General features: G+C 53.9%; 1 protein-coding gene across 1 annotated transcript in view; it reads left to right on the top strand.

The window, feature by feature from the left end:
• The first annotated feature begins 2,978 nt into the window (after window positions 1–2,978).
• Window positions 2,979–18,148, top strand: part of EFNA2 (ephrin A2) — a 108,729-nt gene continuing 93,559 nt past the window's right edge. Inside the window, exon 1 of the mRNA XM_007489357.3 lies at window positions 2,979–3,991. Within this exon, the coding sequence (XP_007489419.1) occupies window positions 3,867–3,991 (125 nt within the window). The 5' untranslated portion in view covers window positions 2,979–3,866. The remainder of the gene's footprint in view (window positions 3,992–18,148) is intronic.

Genomic DNA, 18,148 nt, shown 5'->3' with positions numbered 1-18,148 from the left:
CTGAGAAGTATAAGCAAAGTAATATATGAGGTCCAAGGTTGTTATCAATCTGGAAAATGGGTGGGGGAGAGAGCCTCCCAGAAGGATTAAATTTTGAGATAAGTTGGAGGCCTTGAGTGCCAGGCTAAGGAGTTTGGTCTGGATTCAAAGAAACCTGGAAGGCTCTCGACTAGGGGAATGATTTGATCAGAGCCAGATTTATCTCTGCTGGAGTTCTTTTCTTCCTAAAGATACTTAAAATCAGTGTAGTCAGATATTTATTAAGCACCTACTGTGTGCAAAGCATTATGTTGGGAGATGGAGGAGATACAAAGTCTAAAGAAAACACAGGTCCTGACCTTATGGGGGCAAGACATAGAGATAAGGCTAATAGCCAGCATTATGTGGTTAAGTGCAGTATAGAAGGCCAAAATGCAGTATGGGGCCAAGAGTAGGAGGTGGGAGTAATTAAGGAAGGTTTCCTAGAGGAGGCGATAGGTTTTAAAGCATTCAACAGATAAAGATGGGAAGAGAAGGCATTCTAGGCATCAGGAACACTAGGAGCAAAGACTGGAAGAAAGGACAAAGGGTAGACCAGGTTAGCTGGAGAGATGGCTTTGGTGGCTTGTGCTGGACACATCAGGATGTGGGAGAAGGATAGAAGAACCCTAACCCCTCCCCCGCCCCCCCAAGCAGAGTCCATTCCCTTTCTCCCTAGAGATTTCTTTGTATTCTCTGCTCTGGGGTTCCCCTCCCTTCAGTGGACCTTTTCCCCTCTGCTGTTCTTTATCCTTCTGTTGAGGGTTTCCCTTTGCCTCCTTTCCAGGGGTTTTTCTCTCCCCCTTGGGGCCTGGTGACCTCCTTTTGTCTGCCCTAGGGCTCCCTTCTACCTCCCTAACCTAAGGCCCCCCTTCCCTGCCCCTCTCTGGAGTAGCCGATAACTATATCTGTCCCTGGCTGGCAAGAAAAACAAATCTAATTGACAGACAAGTGGACAGCTTTATGATAGTTTTGCTGTTGACAGGGAGGGAAGGGGGGGAGGCAAGGAGGCAGGGAGGGAGGCTACCAAGCAGTGCAGCCTAAGATACATTTTGACAGGAGGAAAAGGAAGAAAGAACTAATGCAGGTGGTCTGTAGTAGGGGGTACACCTCAGATGCCTCTCCTGGGTTTTGGCTAAGGCCTCCTCCCACTAGGAAATCATATCTGTCTCTTCCTCTCATACTCCCCATCCCCCAATATTCCTCTGTGTGCCTGTGTGAGGGGAGCCAGCCTCTGGCTGTGGTGTACAAGGGAAACAAAGGCAGCTTGCCAAAGAGGTCTCACCCACAGCGGGAACTGAGGGAAAGAGAAACAAGGAGAAATGAGACCCTGTTAGTGTTGAGAGTGATGGCCTCCGAGTTAGCTTTGGGCCCCTCCTCTGGACTTTGTGTGGCATCACGTAAGTCATTTCCACTTTGGGGGCCTCAGTTTCCCCCTCTTCAGTTCTGAATCCTTATGCTCTATGCCACCAAGACAGGGTGAGAGCCAGAGAGAAGCTGGGGTAGAGGCTGAGAGCAGTGGTAAGAGGCAGGGCCCTTAGGAGACATAGGGAATCAGCCAGACAGAGAGGGGATGAGACACCCAAAGACATAATGAGTTTCAGAGAGAATGAGGGTCAGAGATACAGAAGGATGGAATGACAGACAAAGAAAGAGAAGGGCTAAGAGACTGAGGCCTGAGGAGAGGCGGGAGGATAAGAGCCAAGACACAAAGGGATGGACTGAGAGACACAAAGATAAGGGCAGGGAGGCAGAGAAACATGATGAGAGAGGGGGAGACAAGACGATGCCCAGAGACAGAGAAATGAGTGAGGCAGAGAGACAAGAAGAGAGATGGGGACGTAAGAGAGACAAGATGAGGCAGACCGGAGGGGGGGGGGTTGGTCAGCGTCGGAGGGACAATTAAATGGGAGGGGAGACTGATAGGAGGTGGGCGGGAATGAGTCCCGAAAGAGAGAGATGGGGCAGTGGTGTCTCTCCTGCCGGCCACCGGCCTAGCACCGAGTGTGCGTGTATGTGCGGGTGTGAATAGCAGGCTGCGGGCAGGGGCTGGGACCTGGGGGTGGTGGTATTGGGGTAGGGGGCTAGGGAGCGGCCGGCCCGGCCCCGCCTCTGGGCCAGGGGGGGAGGAAGAAGGGGAGGGGGCGCCGAAGGCGGTAACAATGTGGCCTTCGCGCAGAAAGCGCTGGGCCCCGAGGGGAGGGGAGAGGAGGGGGCGTCCGGCCCGGGGGCGCAGCCGCTGCAGCTGCAGCCACCGCCCGCAGGGGAGGCCAGGCCCGGGCTGCAGCCCGAGGGAGGCTGACGCCGAGCCCAGGAGGAAAGCCCTCAGCTCTCAGATTGCAGAGCGGCGCAACTTTGCGCGCCGGGAGAACCCTCGCCTCCTGCCCGCGCGCTCCCCAGGCCCCAGCCGGGCCTTGGCCTGTCCGCGCACCTGCTCCAATCCTCAGGCCCGGCAAGAGGGACGGGGCGGGGCCTGGAGGGGAGGGGGCGTCCGACTTCCCCCTTCCATTTCTCTCGCCTTGTTTCCTCCTTCCCTCCCCCCACGCCGGCCCCGGCCGGACCCGGCCTGTCCGCGCGCTAGCTCCAATCCCCAGGCGGGAGGGGGTGGGAGAAGCGGGGGAGGGGCCCGAACACAGGGGCGGGGCCTGAGGGGGCGGGGCCCCGAGGGGAGGGGGCGCTCGGTCTGCCGCCCCCAACCCCCAGCCCCCCAGCGAACCTGTTGTGGTCTTGGCGCCGAGCGCGCCCCCTCCGCTCCCTGCGCCCCGGACGCAGCCGCCGCCGCCGCCGCCGTCGCCGCCACCGCCGCCGGGTGGGGGAGAAGGAGGAAGAGGCGGGAGGAGGCTGGGGGAGGCGGCCCCCGGCCGGGGCGGGGCGGGGGCCGGGGCCGGGCCGGGGCTAGGGGGAGAAGAAAGAGAGAGGAGGAGGAGGAGGAGGAAGAAGAGGAGGAGGAGGAAGGAGGAGGAAGGGGGAGGAAGGAGGCGGAGCGCGCCGGTAGTGGCGGCTCTGGGACTCGAGCGCCCGGGCAGGATGGGGCTGCCGGGGAAGACGCACCGGGCGATCGGCGAGGTGGGCGCAGTGCCCAGGGGGCTGTGAGCGCCCCAGCCGAACCACCCCGCCCGGCCGGACCACTGCAGCTCTGCCGGGGGCGGCCTAAGAGAGGTCTCCGCGCCCCCCTCTGCCCGCTCAGTCGCCACTGCCGCCGCCAGGCCCCCTCTTCCTCCCCCGCCCCTCGAGAGACCATGGGCACCGAAAACTTTGTCTCCGCCTGACTTCTTTCCCAAGCTGACCGGGGTCGGCTGCGTGGAAAGGTTCGTCTCCACCTGTCGCCAGCGGCTTCCCCCCCACCCCCCAGTCCCCCATCCACCCCTCGCCAGGACCTCGCGGCTGGGTCAGGGGGCGTGCAATCGGCTCCGGGAGCCCCAAGGAGCGTGGACTTCCCGCCTCGCCCCAGTGCGCCTAGGACGGAGGCCGCCCTCTCGGCTGGATCTCTAAGCGCGCCTAGACCGCCTCACGCAGCTTGAATCGCCGGAGCCCCCGGGAGCGCGCTGCCAGGCGAGGGAGAGGAGGAAGGGGAGGAAGGGAACCCGGACGCGGCGCCTAGAAGCCCGGAGGAGCCGGCGGAGGAGGCGCCCCCTCCTCTCCCCCCCGCCCGTCCGCCAGCCCAAGCCCCTCACCTTCCAGCTTTCGCAGCGGCGACCGGAGCTCGGAGCTGGGGGGAGGCGGCGGCCGGGCGGGGGCGGGGGCGGAGGAGGAGGAAGAGGAGGAGGAGGAGGAGGAGGAGGGCGGCGAGCCGGCGGCCAGACCTCGAGCCGAGCCGAGCCGAGCGAGGAGCGGAGCGGACCCGCACCATGGTGCAGCCGGGATTGCTGGCGCTGCTGCTGCTCGCCCTGGCCTGGGTCCGCGTGTGCACGGACGACGCGGCCAAAGTGATCTCCGACCGCTATGCCGTCTACTGGAACCGGAGTAACCCCAGGTGAGCGCTGGCGCCCCCCTCTGCACCCTCCCCGCTGGCTGGGACCCCGAACTTCCAACCAAGTTTTCCTGCCCGAGCCGGGAGGCAGGGGCTCCCCTTCCTGGCCAAGTTTCCAGGGTTCCTGGAGGCCTTCCCTCCCCTTCCCAACGAACAGTCACCTATAGAACCCGAGCTAGCCCGGGGTCCGGGGAGAGGTCTGGCGGATTTCAGCCTTCCTCCTTTCTATCCCGGCTCCTCCCAGCCCCAGTCTCCGCTGCTGAAGCCTCCCGACAGGGGGGAATCCGCCCTTGGGGAAGGAGTTCAGAGCTCCAGTGTAGATCTCTGCCGGGGCCGGCCGGAGACCCCAAAAGACACACTTGCAGCCACGGCCCCGTTAGCTGGAGGACTTGGGGCTTTCTTGGCGATTCTGGGGAAGGGTGGTGGGTAGCCAGCGTGTGGGGAATGGGAGGAAGCCGTGTTCCTAAGGATTCCGGGGCCCCTTCTTAGACAAGGAGTCGAGAGCCAGAGCTTTGTCAGGGCTGGGGTGCTTGGTGGGGATCCGTAAAACCTGACCCACTTCCCCTTGGCTTCTGCCATGGGGTGGGGTGGGGTATGGGGGCAGTTTTCTGGGGACAGGATTGGTGTGGGCCGCTTTGGGGCAGGTGAAGTGCCCGCCCGGTGAGAGTGTAGGTTGGGAGGCCTTTGCCAGGCTTTCTCCTGCCCCGGGTTCGGGATGTCCTGAGTGTCAGTGCCTCCCCCACCTTGTTTCTCGGGACCAGGCTCACCCTTCGTGGGAGAGAAAGAAGAGAGAAGGGCTAAGCTTGCTTCAGTTCAGGTTTGGGGTTGGGGTGGGGTTCGGTTGGGCCTATACGCCAAGAGGAACGTGGTACCACGGGAGGCAGTGAGGGGGAAATCAAACGATTTAGAGCTGGAAGGGACCTTCGAGATTATCTTGTCTCTCCCTATCATTTTACCCGTGAGGAAACTGAGGCACCCAGAGGGAAATGACTTGCCCAAGGTCAGGTAGCAAGTAAGGAGCAAAGTGGATTCATGCTCCGCTCTTGGCCACTCCAAATTCATTGGATGCTGCGTGCTTTGCCTGGGCACTAAGCTGCTCGGAGACCAGAGGCTTCTTCCAGTCTGAACTTTGGGACAAGTTCAGACTTCCTCTTCGAGTCTCTGCTCCTCCATCTTTCTGGCTTCACTTCCCCCTCCTATCACCTTTGTTCCTAGTAGGTACTTCTTTTTCGGGGGCCCGAGTTCAACTATAAAGGGTGGGCACCGGCATGGAGTGCCAGGGAGGCATGACTCTGCAGTCTGAGGCATTCCCCCGAAACTCAAAAGGAAAGCTTTCTGTGTTGGCAATTAATACCATGTGATTACTGGAGATCTTCCCCTTGGGGCAGGAAAATGGGTTATCTGAATTCTGGGATTCCTAGTGCCTGGGACAGCACACACCCCCATCTGTTTCCAGCCCTTCTCTTTCCCCAGCTCTCTGTGTCTAATAAACCCTGGGCTGGGAAGCCTCGTCTTCCTGCCACTGGGTTATAAATGTCAACGCCAGGTTTCCAAGAAAGTTTTTTTTCCCCTCTTGTTTTCTGGGTTTCTCCCCCTTCTACCTTCTCTTCCTAGTCAGCACATTTGCCTGTGGACATCTGGCCTCCTGGCCTAGGCTGGGTTTGGTATGATTCTGGAGTTTCTGCCGCAGAGGCCATTTCTCTGCAGCCATCAAAGTTACTTTCCTATCCTCAATAATTTGGATTTTGGTTTTGGGGGTTTTTTGTGGTGAAAAGGAATTGAAATCTCGGAGGAGCCTGCGCCCTGAAAGAGGGGGCTGGCCATGACCCAAGAGAGGTGTTCAGAATACCCAGGCTGTGTGGGATTTATCAGAAAGTTGGGGGGTTGATGAGGAAGAGGCCAGGGCCGTAGATTAGAAACATTTCCTGCCCCATTGAGTCCTAGAAGCCGGTCAGACCGTATGTGCAGATCTCTTCCCCCCAAACCCATTAGATTTTGGACCCAGGGTGCCACCCTGTACCTTGCCTGCATCTCCCTCGCCTAGAGCTCAAGGATCAGTACTGGTATATCAGGTTCCCCCCCAAAATCCACACAGGCTGTTCTCCTCCTTACGTCGGGATCCTGGTTCCTCAGCTTGCAAGAGTGTGGGCTGTTAGCAAGAACACAGGCAGAGGACGAGAAATGTGGGTGAGTTGAACTGTCCGAGGGGTCCCCTGGGACTCCTCACCCCATACACACACACCTCACTTCTGCCTCATTCACCTCAAGCTTCTAAGTAGCTTAGAAGGGAGACCTAAGCCAAAGAGAGGGGCTTTAAAAAACCGTTTCCCATTTGTCTCACGTCAGCCTGCTAGCTCTTTTTCTTCCTGGAGTCGTCTCTAGTGGAAGTTGGTCGGAAAGTTTCCTGTACCTTTTGGGGGTTTCTGGACTAGAGACTCCAGTGTATCATGGGGGGGCACTGGGAGGGCAGGCCTGCTCCTGCCCCCGTCCAGAGGTACCCTTTCAAGGAATCCCTCGAACCCCTTTCCTCTAGCTCGAATCAAATTCTCTCCCGCCCAGTCCCTTTCTTCCCTTGATTCTCAGCCCAGCTGTGAGCCCACCGACTGGGCGTTCAGAAGTTGGGGGCCGGGGTGACTCCTGGCTTTGTCCTTCTCTCTAGAGCTGAGAGTGATAGCTTTCTCAAGGGGTTGAATTCTGTCGCGTATGGAATTTATTATCTCTCTCTTTTTAGTGGTAGTGGTTAGGAGGGGGGTGAGGGCTGTGGGGAGCAGAGAAGGAAGGGGGATTTTTTTCCCTCCCCCCTTCTTCCGAAGTTTTTGGTTACAGCTTCAATTCCTTCCCAGCTAGCTGGCGTGGCTGGGTCTTTTGTTCTCATAAATGCCAAACATATGCGGAGACCCTTAAATAAGGCAGGGACGGGACTTCTCAGTCGGCCGCACGATATATCAAACTTGGGGATTAGGGGCTGCTGAAATCATGGACGATGTTCGCAGGGCTTCACGTCACTTTGGGTTATGAGAGAGACAAGTAGCTGTTTGGAAGAAGGCCCCTGAATAATTCGATTCCCCCCACCCCCAATTCCTAGCGACTTCTTGACTATAGGGTCCCTTGTTCTGCTGCCTCCCCTCGTCGGCTGCTTCAGGGCTGCCTGCCCTGGGATGTGCCCTCAGCTTTTGCCTCTGTCCTGTAGGTATGGCGCTCTTCACGGCTCTTTCTGACCCTGTGCTGGGCCTTTTTGGGGTGCAGCTAGTGGGGCTCAGCGTGACAGGAACGTCAGAGCTGTGTATCGCCTTTGGCCCCAGCCCCAGCTGCCGCTGTGTGGCCCGGTTATCTTCAAATAGATGGATTCTTGGGAGGCTTTCCGTTTCTGCCACCGAAGGTCCCATCTTTTCTTCTCCTCTTGGGGTCTGCTGTCTTCTTTCCAGCGGAGGAGTGAAAGAGGTCACCGTATTTCCAGGGACAGAGCTGGTGGGGTGTGGGGACCAGGGGCTGAGTTTCCTCGATCTTTTAAAATGTGTGTGCGAGGGCTTCCCAGCTGTGACAAATTAGAAATAAAAAGATATAATCCCAAAAACATGTGGGCTTGGCTCGCGGGATCAGGCTAATATTGTACGGTGTGAGCAATTTGCCTTCGTTACAGTAATCCATGCTTGATAATTGTACCCAAATTAAAAATCAATTGTCAGGTTGGAGGCACGGGTTTGGCTCGTCCGGAGCTCGGCAGTCTTTTTAGGGAGCTCTGGCGACCCTGATGGGTCCTCAGGGGGCTGTTTGAAGCTTTCAGCAGCCCTAGGTGATAGGATCTCTCTGTATCCCCCACCCCGGCCGCAGCTAAGAGACAGGACTTCCGTGGTCCCGCTTGGGGTTGCGGGCCATCCGCTAGGGAGGCCGACGGGAAGTTGTGGCTTCGCTATCCTGAGACAAAAGAGATACAGACAGACCTGACTCCCTGTGGAACTAGGGCGAGGTGTAGTTGGCTTTTGAATATTTGTAGGGTGTCATTGTCACTTTGGGTTAGGAAATGGAGAGGTGGCCCCATAACAACCTAGTGACAGAACCCCCAAATGGCTGCGGCTGTGGCAGGGGTCTTCTCTTGGGCGGATAGTGGGGCCTTTTGCTCCCTCACCCCTTCCTTCCTCGCCTCAGCTGTCCCTCCTACATCTGCCCTCTGGATCTGGCCCATCCTGGTGGTCATTCATTGAGACGGCAGGGACAGACAACTTATTCCAGTCCCTGGTGCCGGATGGTTTGGTCAAGACTTTTGTTCTTTAGCAACCTGGAGGGTTAGATGAAGGCCAGGGATGTGTACAGCCTCCTCTGCCTTCCAGGGCTGGAGGGGGAGGCTCATGGCGTGGAGAAGGGTTTGGGGGATCGGGGAAGATGGCCACGGGACAGGTAAACATCTGGGCACCTCTAACACTTTGAGAGTAACCAGCTGGTCGGCCAATGGCCAGACCTATCTCTAGTATCTCGGAGTGAGCCAAGGGGAGAGAAATAAATATTCTCTCCTGGTTTTTGTGCTCCATTGTACCTGCTGCATATAGGTAATAAGTATGTGGCAGTGTTTCCTGAATTACATTTTTGCCTGCTGTGAAATGCATTTCCTGTGCGTGCCCGGCTGGCCGAGGGAACACAGCCCCATTTGGCATTTAGACAAAGATAGGGACGTGCCCGTGGTACAATTTGCTTGGTCTGGCCGGTCACAAATGGTGCTCGTGGCTCCGGGGTCTGCGATGTCGCTGAGGACTTGTTGGCTACCTCGGGAGGGTTATCTTCTAATTGAATTGATCTTCCCCTCCTTTCCCCTCCCTGGTTCCCCCTCCTTCCTCAGGGGCTAGGAATCTGGTTCTAGTTTGGACAAGGACTGGTGAGCAATGAAGAGAGATGTCGGGGTGCTATCTCCAAGGGTCCAGCTGTAATGTCCTCATTGCCCCCCTGCTCATCCCACTGTGGCACGACTATGGCTGTCTTCTGCTGCCTGGCTCCCAAGTCCCATGGGGACAGAGTGAGAGAGGGGGGACCTATGGGGACTGTTGGATGATGCTTCTTAGTGAGGAGTTACGTGGAAGGAAGAATTTGAATGAATGAAGTAGGAGAGAGCAAAGGATAGTATCATCGTGGGGTGGAAAGTGGGGTGCAGTGCTCCTACCCCCTCTTCTTCCTTCCCCAATCCCCTGGTCCCAGGGGGTTCAGCTTTTAGGCTTATAGGGCTTAGAGCTAGAAGGGAAGATGGAAACCATCTAGTCTAGCCCTTTCATTTTATAGAGTGAGGAAACTGAGGCCCAGAGAAATCAATTGACTTGTCTAAAGTCTCATGACTACTAGTAAGGAGCTGAGCTGGGATTAGACCCCAATTGTTGGCATTTAAAACCTGGCCTGCTTCTACTACCAAATTACTCTTAGAACCAGACTCTGTGCCTCAGTTTCTTCCAGGGAAAAATGAGGGAGTTGGATTTGATGGTCTCCAAAGTCTCTTCCAATTCTAAATCTATGGTTCTAGGACTGATTTGATTTTGCGAGCCATGTGGCTGGTGGCTATGTGCCCTGGGAGGGGGACGGTGCTGCTAGCTGCTTCCCTTCTTTTTCCTCTTCTCTCTTCCTTAAATCTAACTATAAAATGGGGTGCTCTGATCTGCCCACTGAGCAAGGGTCTGGATCCCTTCCCGTCCCCCGCAATGCCTGTGACATTGAAGTAGCTTTATGCCCTGCCCTGCCACTTGCTGTGTGGGGCCAGAAAGGGTGTTTATGTGTTGGGGTGCAGGGATGATGATGGCACGCTTTGGTTGGCATAAGAATAATGGTGAACTGGAGCCAGTGAGGCACATGGGCTACCCATCAGGAGGGCCAGACCTTGACTCCAGAGTCTGGGAGAAGGGAGGTCAGTGTTGGTAGAAGGTGGACAGGAGGGCCCTGAGTGTCAAGCCAAGGCTCTTTGACTTTGGGGCTGAAGAAGGCATAAACAAAGGGGAAGCGCCCAGCACCCCCATCCATGTGGGCCCCCCAGCCAGGGTCTCCAGCCTACTTGATCCCGGGGAGCTCCTGCTTGTGGTGAGGGTAGGGAGATGCTGATGCTGACGGTTTGTGTGATCTAAGCCACTCTGAATCCAATCCCACCGTCTCTATTCTGTGCCTGACTACGTGACCCCATTTCGCTTCCCTCCTTGTCCGTCTCAGCCCTTGGGGTAGATAATGCCCCCTCCCTTCTTCCTGCCCCCTGGGCGGTCACCTCCCAGCCCCTGTGCCTGTATCCGCTTTCTTTCCCTCGCTGGGGTCTTCTGGCCTAGTTAACATCCGGCCAGCAGCAAATAGGGTCCGTGTCTATCCAGGTTTCTCCCCAGCCTGTCTTCCTTCTACTCTCCTGCTCGAGCTGTCCTCTCACAGCTCTCTGTTCCATTCCCTGACAGCTGTATGTTTAGCATCCAGATGTGGGCTGATGGTTGTGCATCATTCTGACATCTGGCTGGGACCCTGGGGGTAAAGTGTTGCCATTTTTAGGGTGCGCTCCGCTCCGTATCCCTACCGAATGCTGTCTTCTACCTCTTCCTGCCCACCTGCTAGGTAGGAAGAGCCTTATTTGGGGGGAGGAGTGTTTCAGGAGTGGGTATTTTGGGGGAGAAGGAAGGGAAGCAGAGGAGGATTTGGGAAGAGAGGAAGGTTCCTGATGGCAGTGGGTCTTTGGACCAGACAGCGCCGGGCCTGACTGGTGCTGGTCAGCCTACTCCGACTGAGCTTTGCCAGGGTTGGGATGGATGTTCTACCCTGGTGGTACCAAAGAGAATCCAGAAGAGTGCCAAGCTCTGCAAAGGGAAAGGTGGCCCGGTTTCTCAGAAAATGGTGGAAGTCAAAACTGTGCTTCTCCCCTAAGATGGCAGAGGTACCAGGTGCCAGTTGGCACCATTCCTCCCTCTTGCCCCCCTTATTTCCCATGAAATCGACACTTTTCCAGGATCGGTGTGGTTAGAGACATGCCTCTCCCTACCTTTCCCCTTTTACCTGTATATGTGCGCATTGTGTGTTACAGTCCTTTAACACGTGCCATTGTGCGTGCCGTGGTGGGTACATGGTGGAGCTGAATTTCACCTGCCGCCTTCTGGAAATGTGGGGGGAATTAATGAGCTTGGCATGGCACTTTCTCTCACCTGCTTTTAGAAGGCCCGGGCCCTGCTTCTCCAGCCTCCGGGCTCCCTGGCCGAGAAGGGTCCAGTTTTACCCAGAACGTTCAAGAGAAGGGAAGGCGGCTCCCTTGGCGTGGCAGGGACATAACGTGAGAAGAGGGTGCCTGATTTTCCCTCTGCTTCTGAAGCCTCAGCCTGGGCAATGGCTTCTCTGAGATCTGCAGAAATCTATGGAGGGCCAGTCTAGGGCTAATGCCGGCCGGCCCAATTTGTGGGGAGGATGTCCTGGCCCTGCGAATGGTTCTGGTCCGAGACCAGCCCTGTCTGATGCCACGTTGCTCCAGAAGGGGCCTCCTTACAATTGGTGGTGTATCACTTAGCTATCCATCCACCATCGCATATGCAATTACACATTAAAATACGGTAACACAGTGCACATACCTACAGCAAAGAAAGGAAAAGGCAGGGTGGGGGCACCTCTTGAACCACACCGAATCTGGAAGAATGTTAATTCTTTGGGAGCTGAGCAGGGGGGGCAGCAACAGGACAGCTAGGTGGCCCAAGGGTTAGAGTCCCGGTCTGGGAGTCAGGAAGATCTGAGTTCAGATCTGCTTTCAGACCCTAGCTGTATGATCCTGAGCAAGTCACTTAACCTCCGTTTGACTCAGTTTCCTCAACTGTAAAAAGCTGAAGCATAACAGCGGGGTTGTCGAGGAGATCGTAATTGTAAAATACTTAGCACAGGGTCTGGCACCTAGTAGAAGCTATAGAAATGTTAGCTGTTATTATTAACTATTATTATTATTATTTCAGAATCTGGGCCAGGTAGAGAGACTCAGACAGACTGAGAGAGAATAGTGAGGAGGGAGGACAACATGGTTTAGCAGACCGAACCCTGAAGTTAGAAAGGCATGAGTTCAAATTCTGCCTCAAACATGGGCTAAGGTGTGATCCTGAACAAGTCATTTTTCTCCTTTCAGTCTCAATGTCCTCATCTGTAAAATAGGAATAATCATAGCACTTGTCTCACTGAGTCGTTTTGGAGTCAAAATGATATAATGAATATAAAACGCTTTGCAAACCTTAATCATGCTGTGTGAATGCCAGTCAGGATTATCTCCTCATATTTTTTGACAGAGCTGATTGTAATGGTCTGAGAATAAGTTGTTATCTGTGACTACTGTTATTATTTTTATTAGTATTTAGGGCCTGAGATCAAATTCCAAGGCTGTTTACTAATTGTGTGACTGTGGGCTAAATCTCTTCTCCTTTTCAAACCTCAGTTTCTTCCTTTGTAAAAAGAGGGGCTCGGGCTGGTGGCCAAAGTCTTCAGTTTCCTTCCAGCTCCAGGCTCGGCTCATTTGCCGGGGAGCGTAAGAAGAGGAGAACCTGATGTTGGACCGGGGTCTGCGCTTTCCCTTCATAGATTGCCCACAGGTCACCAGGGCCCTGAGTTCCCAGGGGAGGAGGCATCCTGCCGGGCACCATCCCCGCATGGACATAGGGGTGAACAGTTCAGAGGAGATGCCGCAGAGGGTGTCTGGAGCTTCCCCAGGGAGAGAGAATGACCCCCTTCTTGCACCCCAGCAGGGCCACCCTCTGGCCAACACTGGGTGGAAGGCCTCTGAGGGTGGGAGAGTGGACTATTGACATTTGGCCAAAGCACCCGTAGCATCGTAGTTGGCGAGGCTGGGAGAGATCACAGAATTTGAGCCTTTGCTCGAGCTTCTGCAGGAAAGCCTTCAGATAGCTGGGATTCTGGCTCCTGGCTCCCCTAAATCCAAATCTCCCTTTCTTTTCCTTATACTTATGATAGGGGAGTCACCTTGTCACTGAGATGTGGGGGAAAAAGTGGGTGCCAGGCAGGAAGGAAGCTGCTGAAGGTGACCTCGAAATTCCTCTTTAGCTTCGAGATCCTCCAAATTGTAGATTTGTGGATGATCTTGCTGGCGTCTTGCATTGGAACTGTCGTCCCCCTCTTCTCTTCTCTGTGGTCTTCTTTTTGGTGCCAAGATTCGATTCTAGGTTCCGGGACCAGGCCGGCCTACGTCTGGATTGCCCTCATCCCTCAGCTGCCCCTGAGAGTCCTACTCTGTTTCTGCCCAGCCATCCAGCTTCACTTTATTCCTTAGCGCCGATGCGCCAAGCCTTTTTCTTGGGGAGACTATTTCAGTGTCCTCAGTTGATTCCAAGTGCCCCAGCTGAGGTGGAAGGTGTTTGGTAGCTCTCTTAGAAATGAGGGTCTCTTGCCAGGAAGACCCCTGAATGGAAACAGGAAGAAAATTGATTAGTGTATTAGGAAAGACTCCCCCCACCCCCAGCCGTGGATGGTTTTTTGTTCCCGAGCCGGCGTTCCTTCACCAACATGAGGCACCCTTCAGAGAGGGAGCTCTTGCTGAGTTTTTGCATTAAAAAACTCACAGGCACAAAAAAGGTTAAAAAAAAAAGGAAAAGACCACCAAAATCTAGTATTTAAAGAGATTTTGAAATCTTGTTTTCCCGTTAGCCGTTTGGGAGGGATTTTCCTTGCTAGAAAAGGAGGAGTAGAAAGGGCCTTGGATTTCTTCTGGCTGGGGAAGGTCTCTCTTCTTATCCTCTTTTCCATCTTCACTATGGAATTTGTCTCGTTTACGTCGGGATCAAAATATTTTATTCCTTCCGCAGTGGTATAGATGGCATCATTAGGAGGAACCCCGAATTTGGAGTCCTACGACTGGGCTTGATTCTTGATGTTGCTGCTTTGTTTGATCTCGTTGGGTCTCAGTTTCTTCCTCTCTCTAAAATAAGGGAGTTATATGAGATTGCTAAAATCTCTTGTACTTATAAATCCTATATGCTTTTAAAAAAACCTTATTTTTCATCTTAGAATTATGTGTATTGTTTATGTGTATTGGTTTTCAGGCAAAAGAGCGGCAAGGGTGAGGCAATGGGGGTTCAATGACTTTCCCAGGGTCACGCAGCTAGGAAGTGTCGGAGGTCAGATTTGAACCCAGGACCTCCCACCTCTCAATCCACTGAGCTACCCAGCTGCCCCCTAAATCCTATATGCTTTTAAAAAATAGTCATTAAGAATGAGTGTTTAAGGGATCAGACAGACGTGGGATTCATGTTTGGCAAGGGGAGAATGGAGATATCTTGGGTCTCTCGAAAGGCTTGTGATTAGAGGGGAGGGGGTGTCCTCCAGGGTCTCATTCTGAGCCAGCTACCGTGAGGCATCTTGAGTTTGAGATCAGACAGGGCAGGGGAGGGGAAGCTGACTTTAAAGGGGGCCCTTAACTGAGCTGGAGCTGTGGATTTCAAAGGAGGAGATCTTGGAGACGGATAAGTAGAGACGGCTTGCAGGATGAAGGCTGGGGTCCCAGGTGGACTTATGTCCTTCCTCAAATTTCTCTGACCTGGACCCAGGTGGTTTGCTCCAGAACGGTGAGAAAGGAGTTCTTGGGGGACGGCCTTATCCCCTCATCAGGCGGGGGGAGCTCAGTGGCCGAGCTCTCTCCCGTGGTTCTGACTAGGATATTTTCTCTAGAGGAAAGAGCCTCCTCTTTCAGGAAGGGAGTTAGGGGATCCCATGTAAATGCCCCCACACCCTACCCTCCTTGATGCCTAATGTTGTCTCGGCTGCCAATGGGCTGTGTGATTCGGGGCAGGTGGCTTGCCTTCTCTGGGTGGCTGAGCCTTTATCCCCTTTGCAGACAGGATGCTCAGTGGGGGCAGCTTCCTTGTTGGCGTTGGACGGTGGCTTCTCGACAAATGCTAGCTCCTTGTGAGTGTGTGCAAGCCTGTGTGTGTGTTCAAGCATGCATGTGAGAGTATGTTTGTGATGGAACGTATGGGCGATCACGTGTGTTTGTACGCGCTTGCGTGTGCTCTCTGCATGTGTGTGTGTCTAATGTTGGCTTTTGTGTTCCCAGGGCGCTTTTTGCCCATCCTTCCCATCACACGCTGTGCTGGCCTGGCCAGGGGGACCTCTTCTTTGTGAGGACTCAGGGCACCATCTCTTTCCCCATGGGGAGAGCCAGGGCCACTAAGGTGGGATGATATCTGTTTCTCCTTCCCCTCCCCATTGGGGAATTTATTGACTCTTCCCTCCCAAGGGTGCAAGGGAGTGAGATAGAGTAGGGAAGAGGCCAAGGTCTGGCCAGGCCGCTCTGCCCACCTCCTCTGGGGCCCTCAGTCACTGGGCTGGACCCGGCCCCTGTTCTCCCTCTCCTTGGGCCAGTTCCTTAGTAGCCTCTTCCCTCCTTGGGGGGATGGCTGGGCTTGGGCGCTAGGTGTTCCCTGGAGAAGCCTCCGCGCTGATCTTTGCCCCTGGATCCCGGGGTGAGGACTCGCCCTGTATGAGCTGCCAGTCCTTACCCTGTATTCTTGCATATTCTGAAACCGTCCTTCAGTCACTTGTTTTTACATCATCTCAAGACTTATCTTGGAATACAATTAAAGAAGGCAAAGCAATAAAAAGAATTTTAAAAAAGGTTTTTCCTTTTCCTAACGGTTTACTAAAACTGACCAACACGTCACATGGTCCCCCAGTTTCAGTCCACACCCCTAATTCCCCACCTCTGTAAGAAAGGAGGCAGGCGCATCTGCGGCTCTCACCTGAGGGGTCAAACTTGCCAGCCTCCGTATTTTACAGGGAGAGGCAATGATGCCCGGCGTTCCTTGGAGGTCCAGGGATGTTAGAACTTTGCCTGCACACGTGTGTATGTGTGTGTGTGTGTGTGTGTGTGTGTGTGTGTGTGTGTGTGTGTTTTGGGGGGTCCATCAGAAGATAGCTCAATAATGTCTTCTACATTGGTGACTCCAGTTAAGCATTTGTTGACCGAATAACCATAGCAGTTTACATTTTGGTAGCTCTGGATGGCTTACAGTAGCCCTGTGAGGTGGTCGAGTAAATACCAGTATTCTCCTCTCTTCATTTTTTATTTTTTTAAATAAACCCTTACCTTCCGTCTTGGAGTCAATACTCTGTATTGGTTCCAAGGCAGAAGAGTGGTAAGGGCTAGGCAATGGGGGTCAAGTGACTTGCCCAGGGTCACGCAGTCCTCTCTTCATTTTAAAGAGGAGAAAATGAAGGCTCTGAGCAGTAAGCTGATCTGCCCAAGGACAAGCGGCCAGGCAGCACCAGATCTGGGACCAAACCTGGACCTCCTGTTTCCCAAGACCAGAGGACCGTGTCCTCTCTGAGGAATGAACGGCTCCTGGTGACAGATCAGAGGAATGACCATTGGTTCCCCATGTGGGTCCTGCCGGGCAGGGATATGGGGGATAGTGGGGCCCCCGATGCTTCCCTAGCTCTCTCATGGGATTACTGGCAGACCCGAGTGCTTGAATTGATTCGTAGGTTCTTGCAGGATCCCCAGCCTGGGATGCTGCTCTCTGGGACTGCTCCAATGAGGCACACCTAAGCCTCTGGCCTTTTTCTGGGACAGACTGGTCGGCTCTGAGTACGAGGGGTCTGGGCTGAGTGGGGCCAGGGATGCAAGTGGGCTCCCGAGGAAGCAGGGGGGAATGGTCATTCCTAGTCTGGGCTAGAGTTTCTTCTTTACGGTCTGAGATGCCAGTTCTAGGGATTGTAAAGTGTTTGTTCATTCCATGGGGACTTGTATTAGTAACATCATCATCATCATCATCATCTTTTTTTAAACTCTTCCCTTCCATCTTAGAATCAATACGGTGTGTTGGTTCTGAGGTACAAGAGCAGTCAGGGCTGGGCAATGGGGGTCAAGTGACCTGCCCAGGGACAGGCAGCTAGGAAGTGTCCGAGGTCAGATTTAAACCCAGGACTGGGCTCTGGATAGCATTTCCTCTCCCTGGTCCTGTTTTCTCATCTGTAAAATATGGAGGTTGACGAATTCGGTCCCTAAAATGAGATACATGATACATCTCCCTCCTTTGCAGAGGTGGGAGATTATGGGCATTGAATGCTGCAAAAACTGTTGGACCCTCTGACGTGCTGGTTAGTTTTGGTGAACTGCTGGGGAAAGGAAAGACCTTTAAAAAAATCTTTATTTTTCTTTTTAAAAAGCCCCTACTTTTATTATTTAAAAATTTATTAATGCCTTTTGTTGTTCTATCACTATTATTTCTGGATAATGTTCCCCAGCCACCTACATTGAAATTCTTCTCAGGGAGCAGCTAGGTGGCTCAGTGGATCTCAATGGATCTCAGAGAGCTCCAGGCCTTCAGTTCAGAGAACCAGAGTTCAAATGTGGCTCCAGTTACTTCTTAGCTGTGTGACCTTGGGCAAGTCACTATAATCCCCATTGCCTAACCCTTACCGCTCTTCTGCTTTGGAACCAATACATAATATTGATTCTAAGGTGGAAGATATGGGGAAAGAAAGAAAGAAAGGAAGAAAGAAAGAAAGAAAGAAAAAAGGAAGGAAGGAAGGAAGGAAGAAAGAAAGAAAGAAAAAAGGAAGGAAGGAAGGAAGAGAGAGAGAGATTCTCCCTCTTAATAAAGAAAAATATTTCCACAAGGACAATTGACAACCTCCTATAGGTATGTATGCACCATTCTGCCCCTGCAGTCGCCCTCCTGCTACATCCCAGGGACATGGTTTTATTTTTCTCTTGGACCACAAGGTTGATCACTGCTTTTGACTTCCTTTTCCTGGTCTTTGCTCATTGATGCTGTGATCCTTGTGTGGATGATCCTTCCCATTCCTCTTGCTTTGCTTCGGGTGGTTCATCCACGACTGCCTGTTTTCTCTGACTCCCCCACATCTGTCATTTGTGGCAGGCTGATGTGTTCCCTGTACCCCATTCTGCCCGTTTACCTGTTCCTCGGGCAGTGGGTACTTTTTGGTTTCCTGTTAATTGGTGCCACAAAAGGTGCTGCCTGGGTTTCTGGGCGCAGGGCGCTCCATCTGCCCTCTCTGCCCTCCTGGGGATAAATGGTCAAAGGCGAGATTGCTGAGTCAGAAGATATGAACAGGTATCGTCCCTTAGGTGATTCCTCCCCTGGCTCCAAATGGTCTTACCGAATGGTTTGCCTAGGACTGACACGTCTGGCTTGTTACTAGGCAGAGTTTGGGCCTGGCACG

The sequence above is a fragment of the Monodelphis domestica genome, chromosome 3 (assembly GCF_027887165.1).
Source record: "Monodelphis domestica isolate mMonDom1 chromosome 3, mMonDom1.pri, whole genome shotgun sequence".
NCBI lineage: Eukaryota > Metazoa > Chordata > Mammalia > Didelphimorphia > Didelphidae > Monodelphis > Monodelphis domestica.
This window is presented reverse-complemented; position numbering and strand designations above follow the sequence as displayed.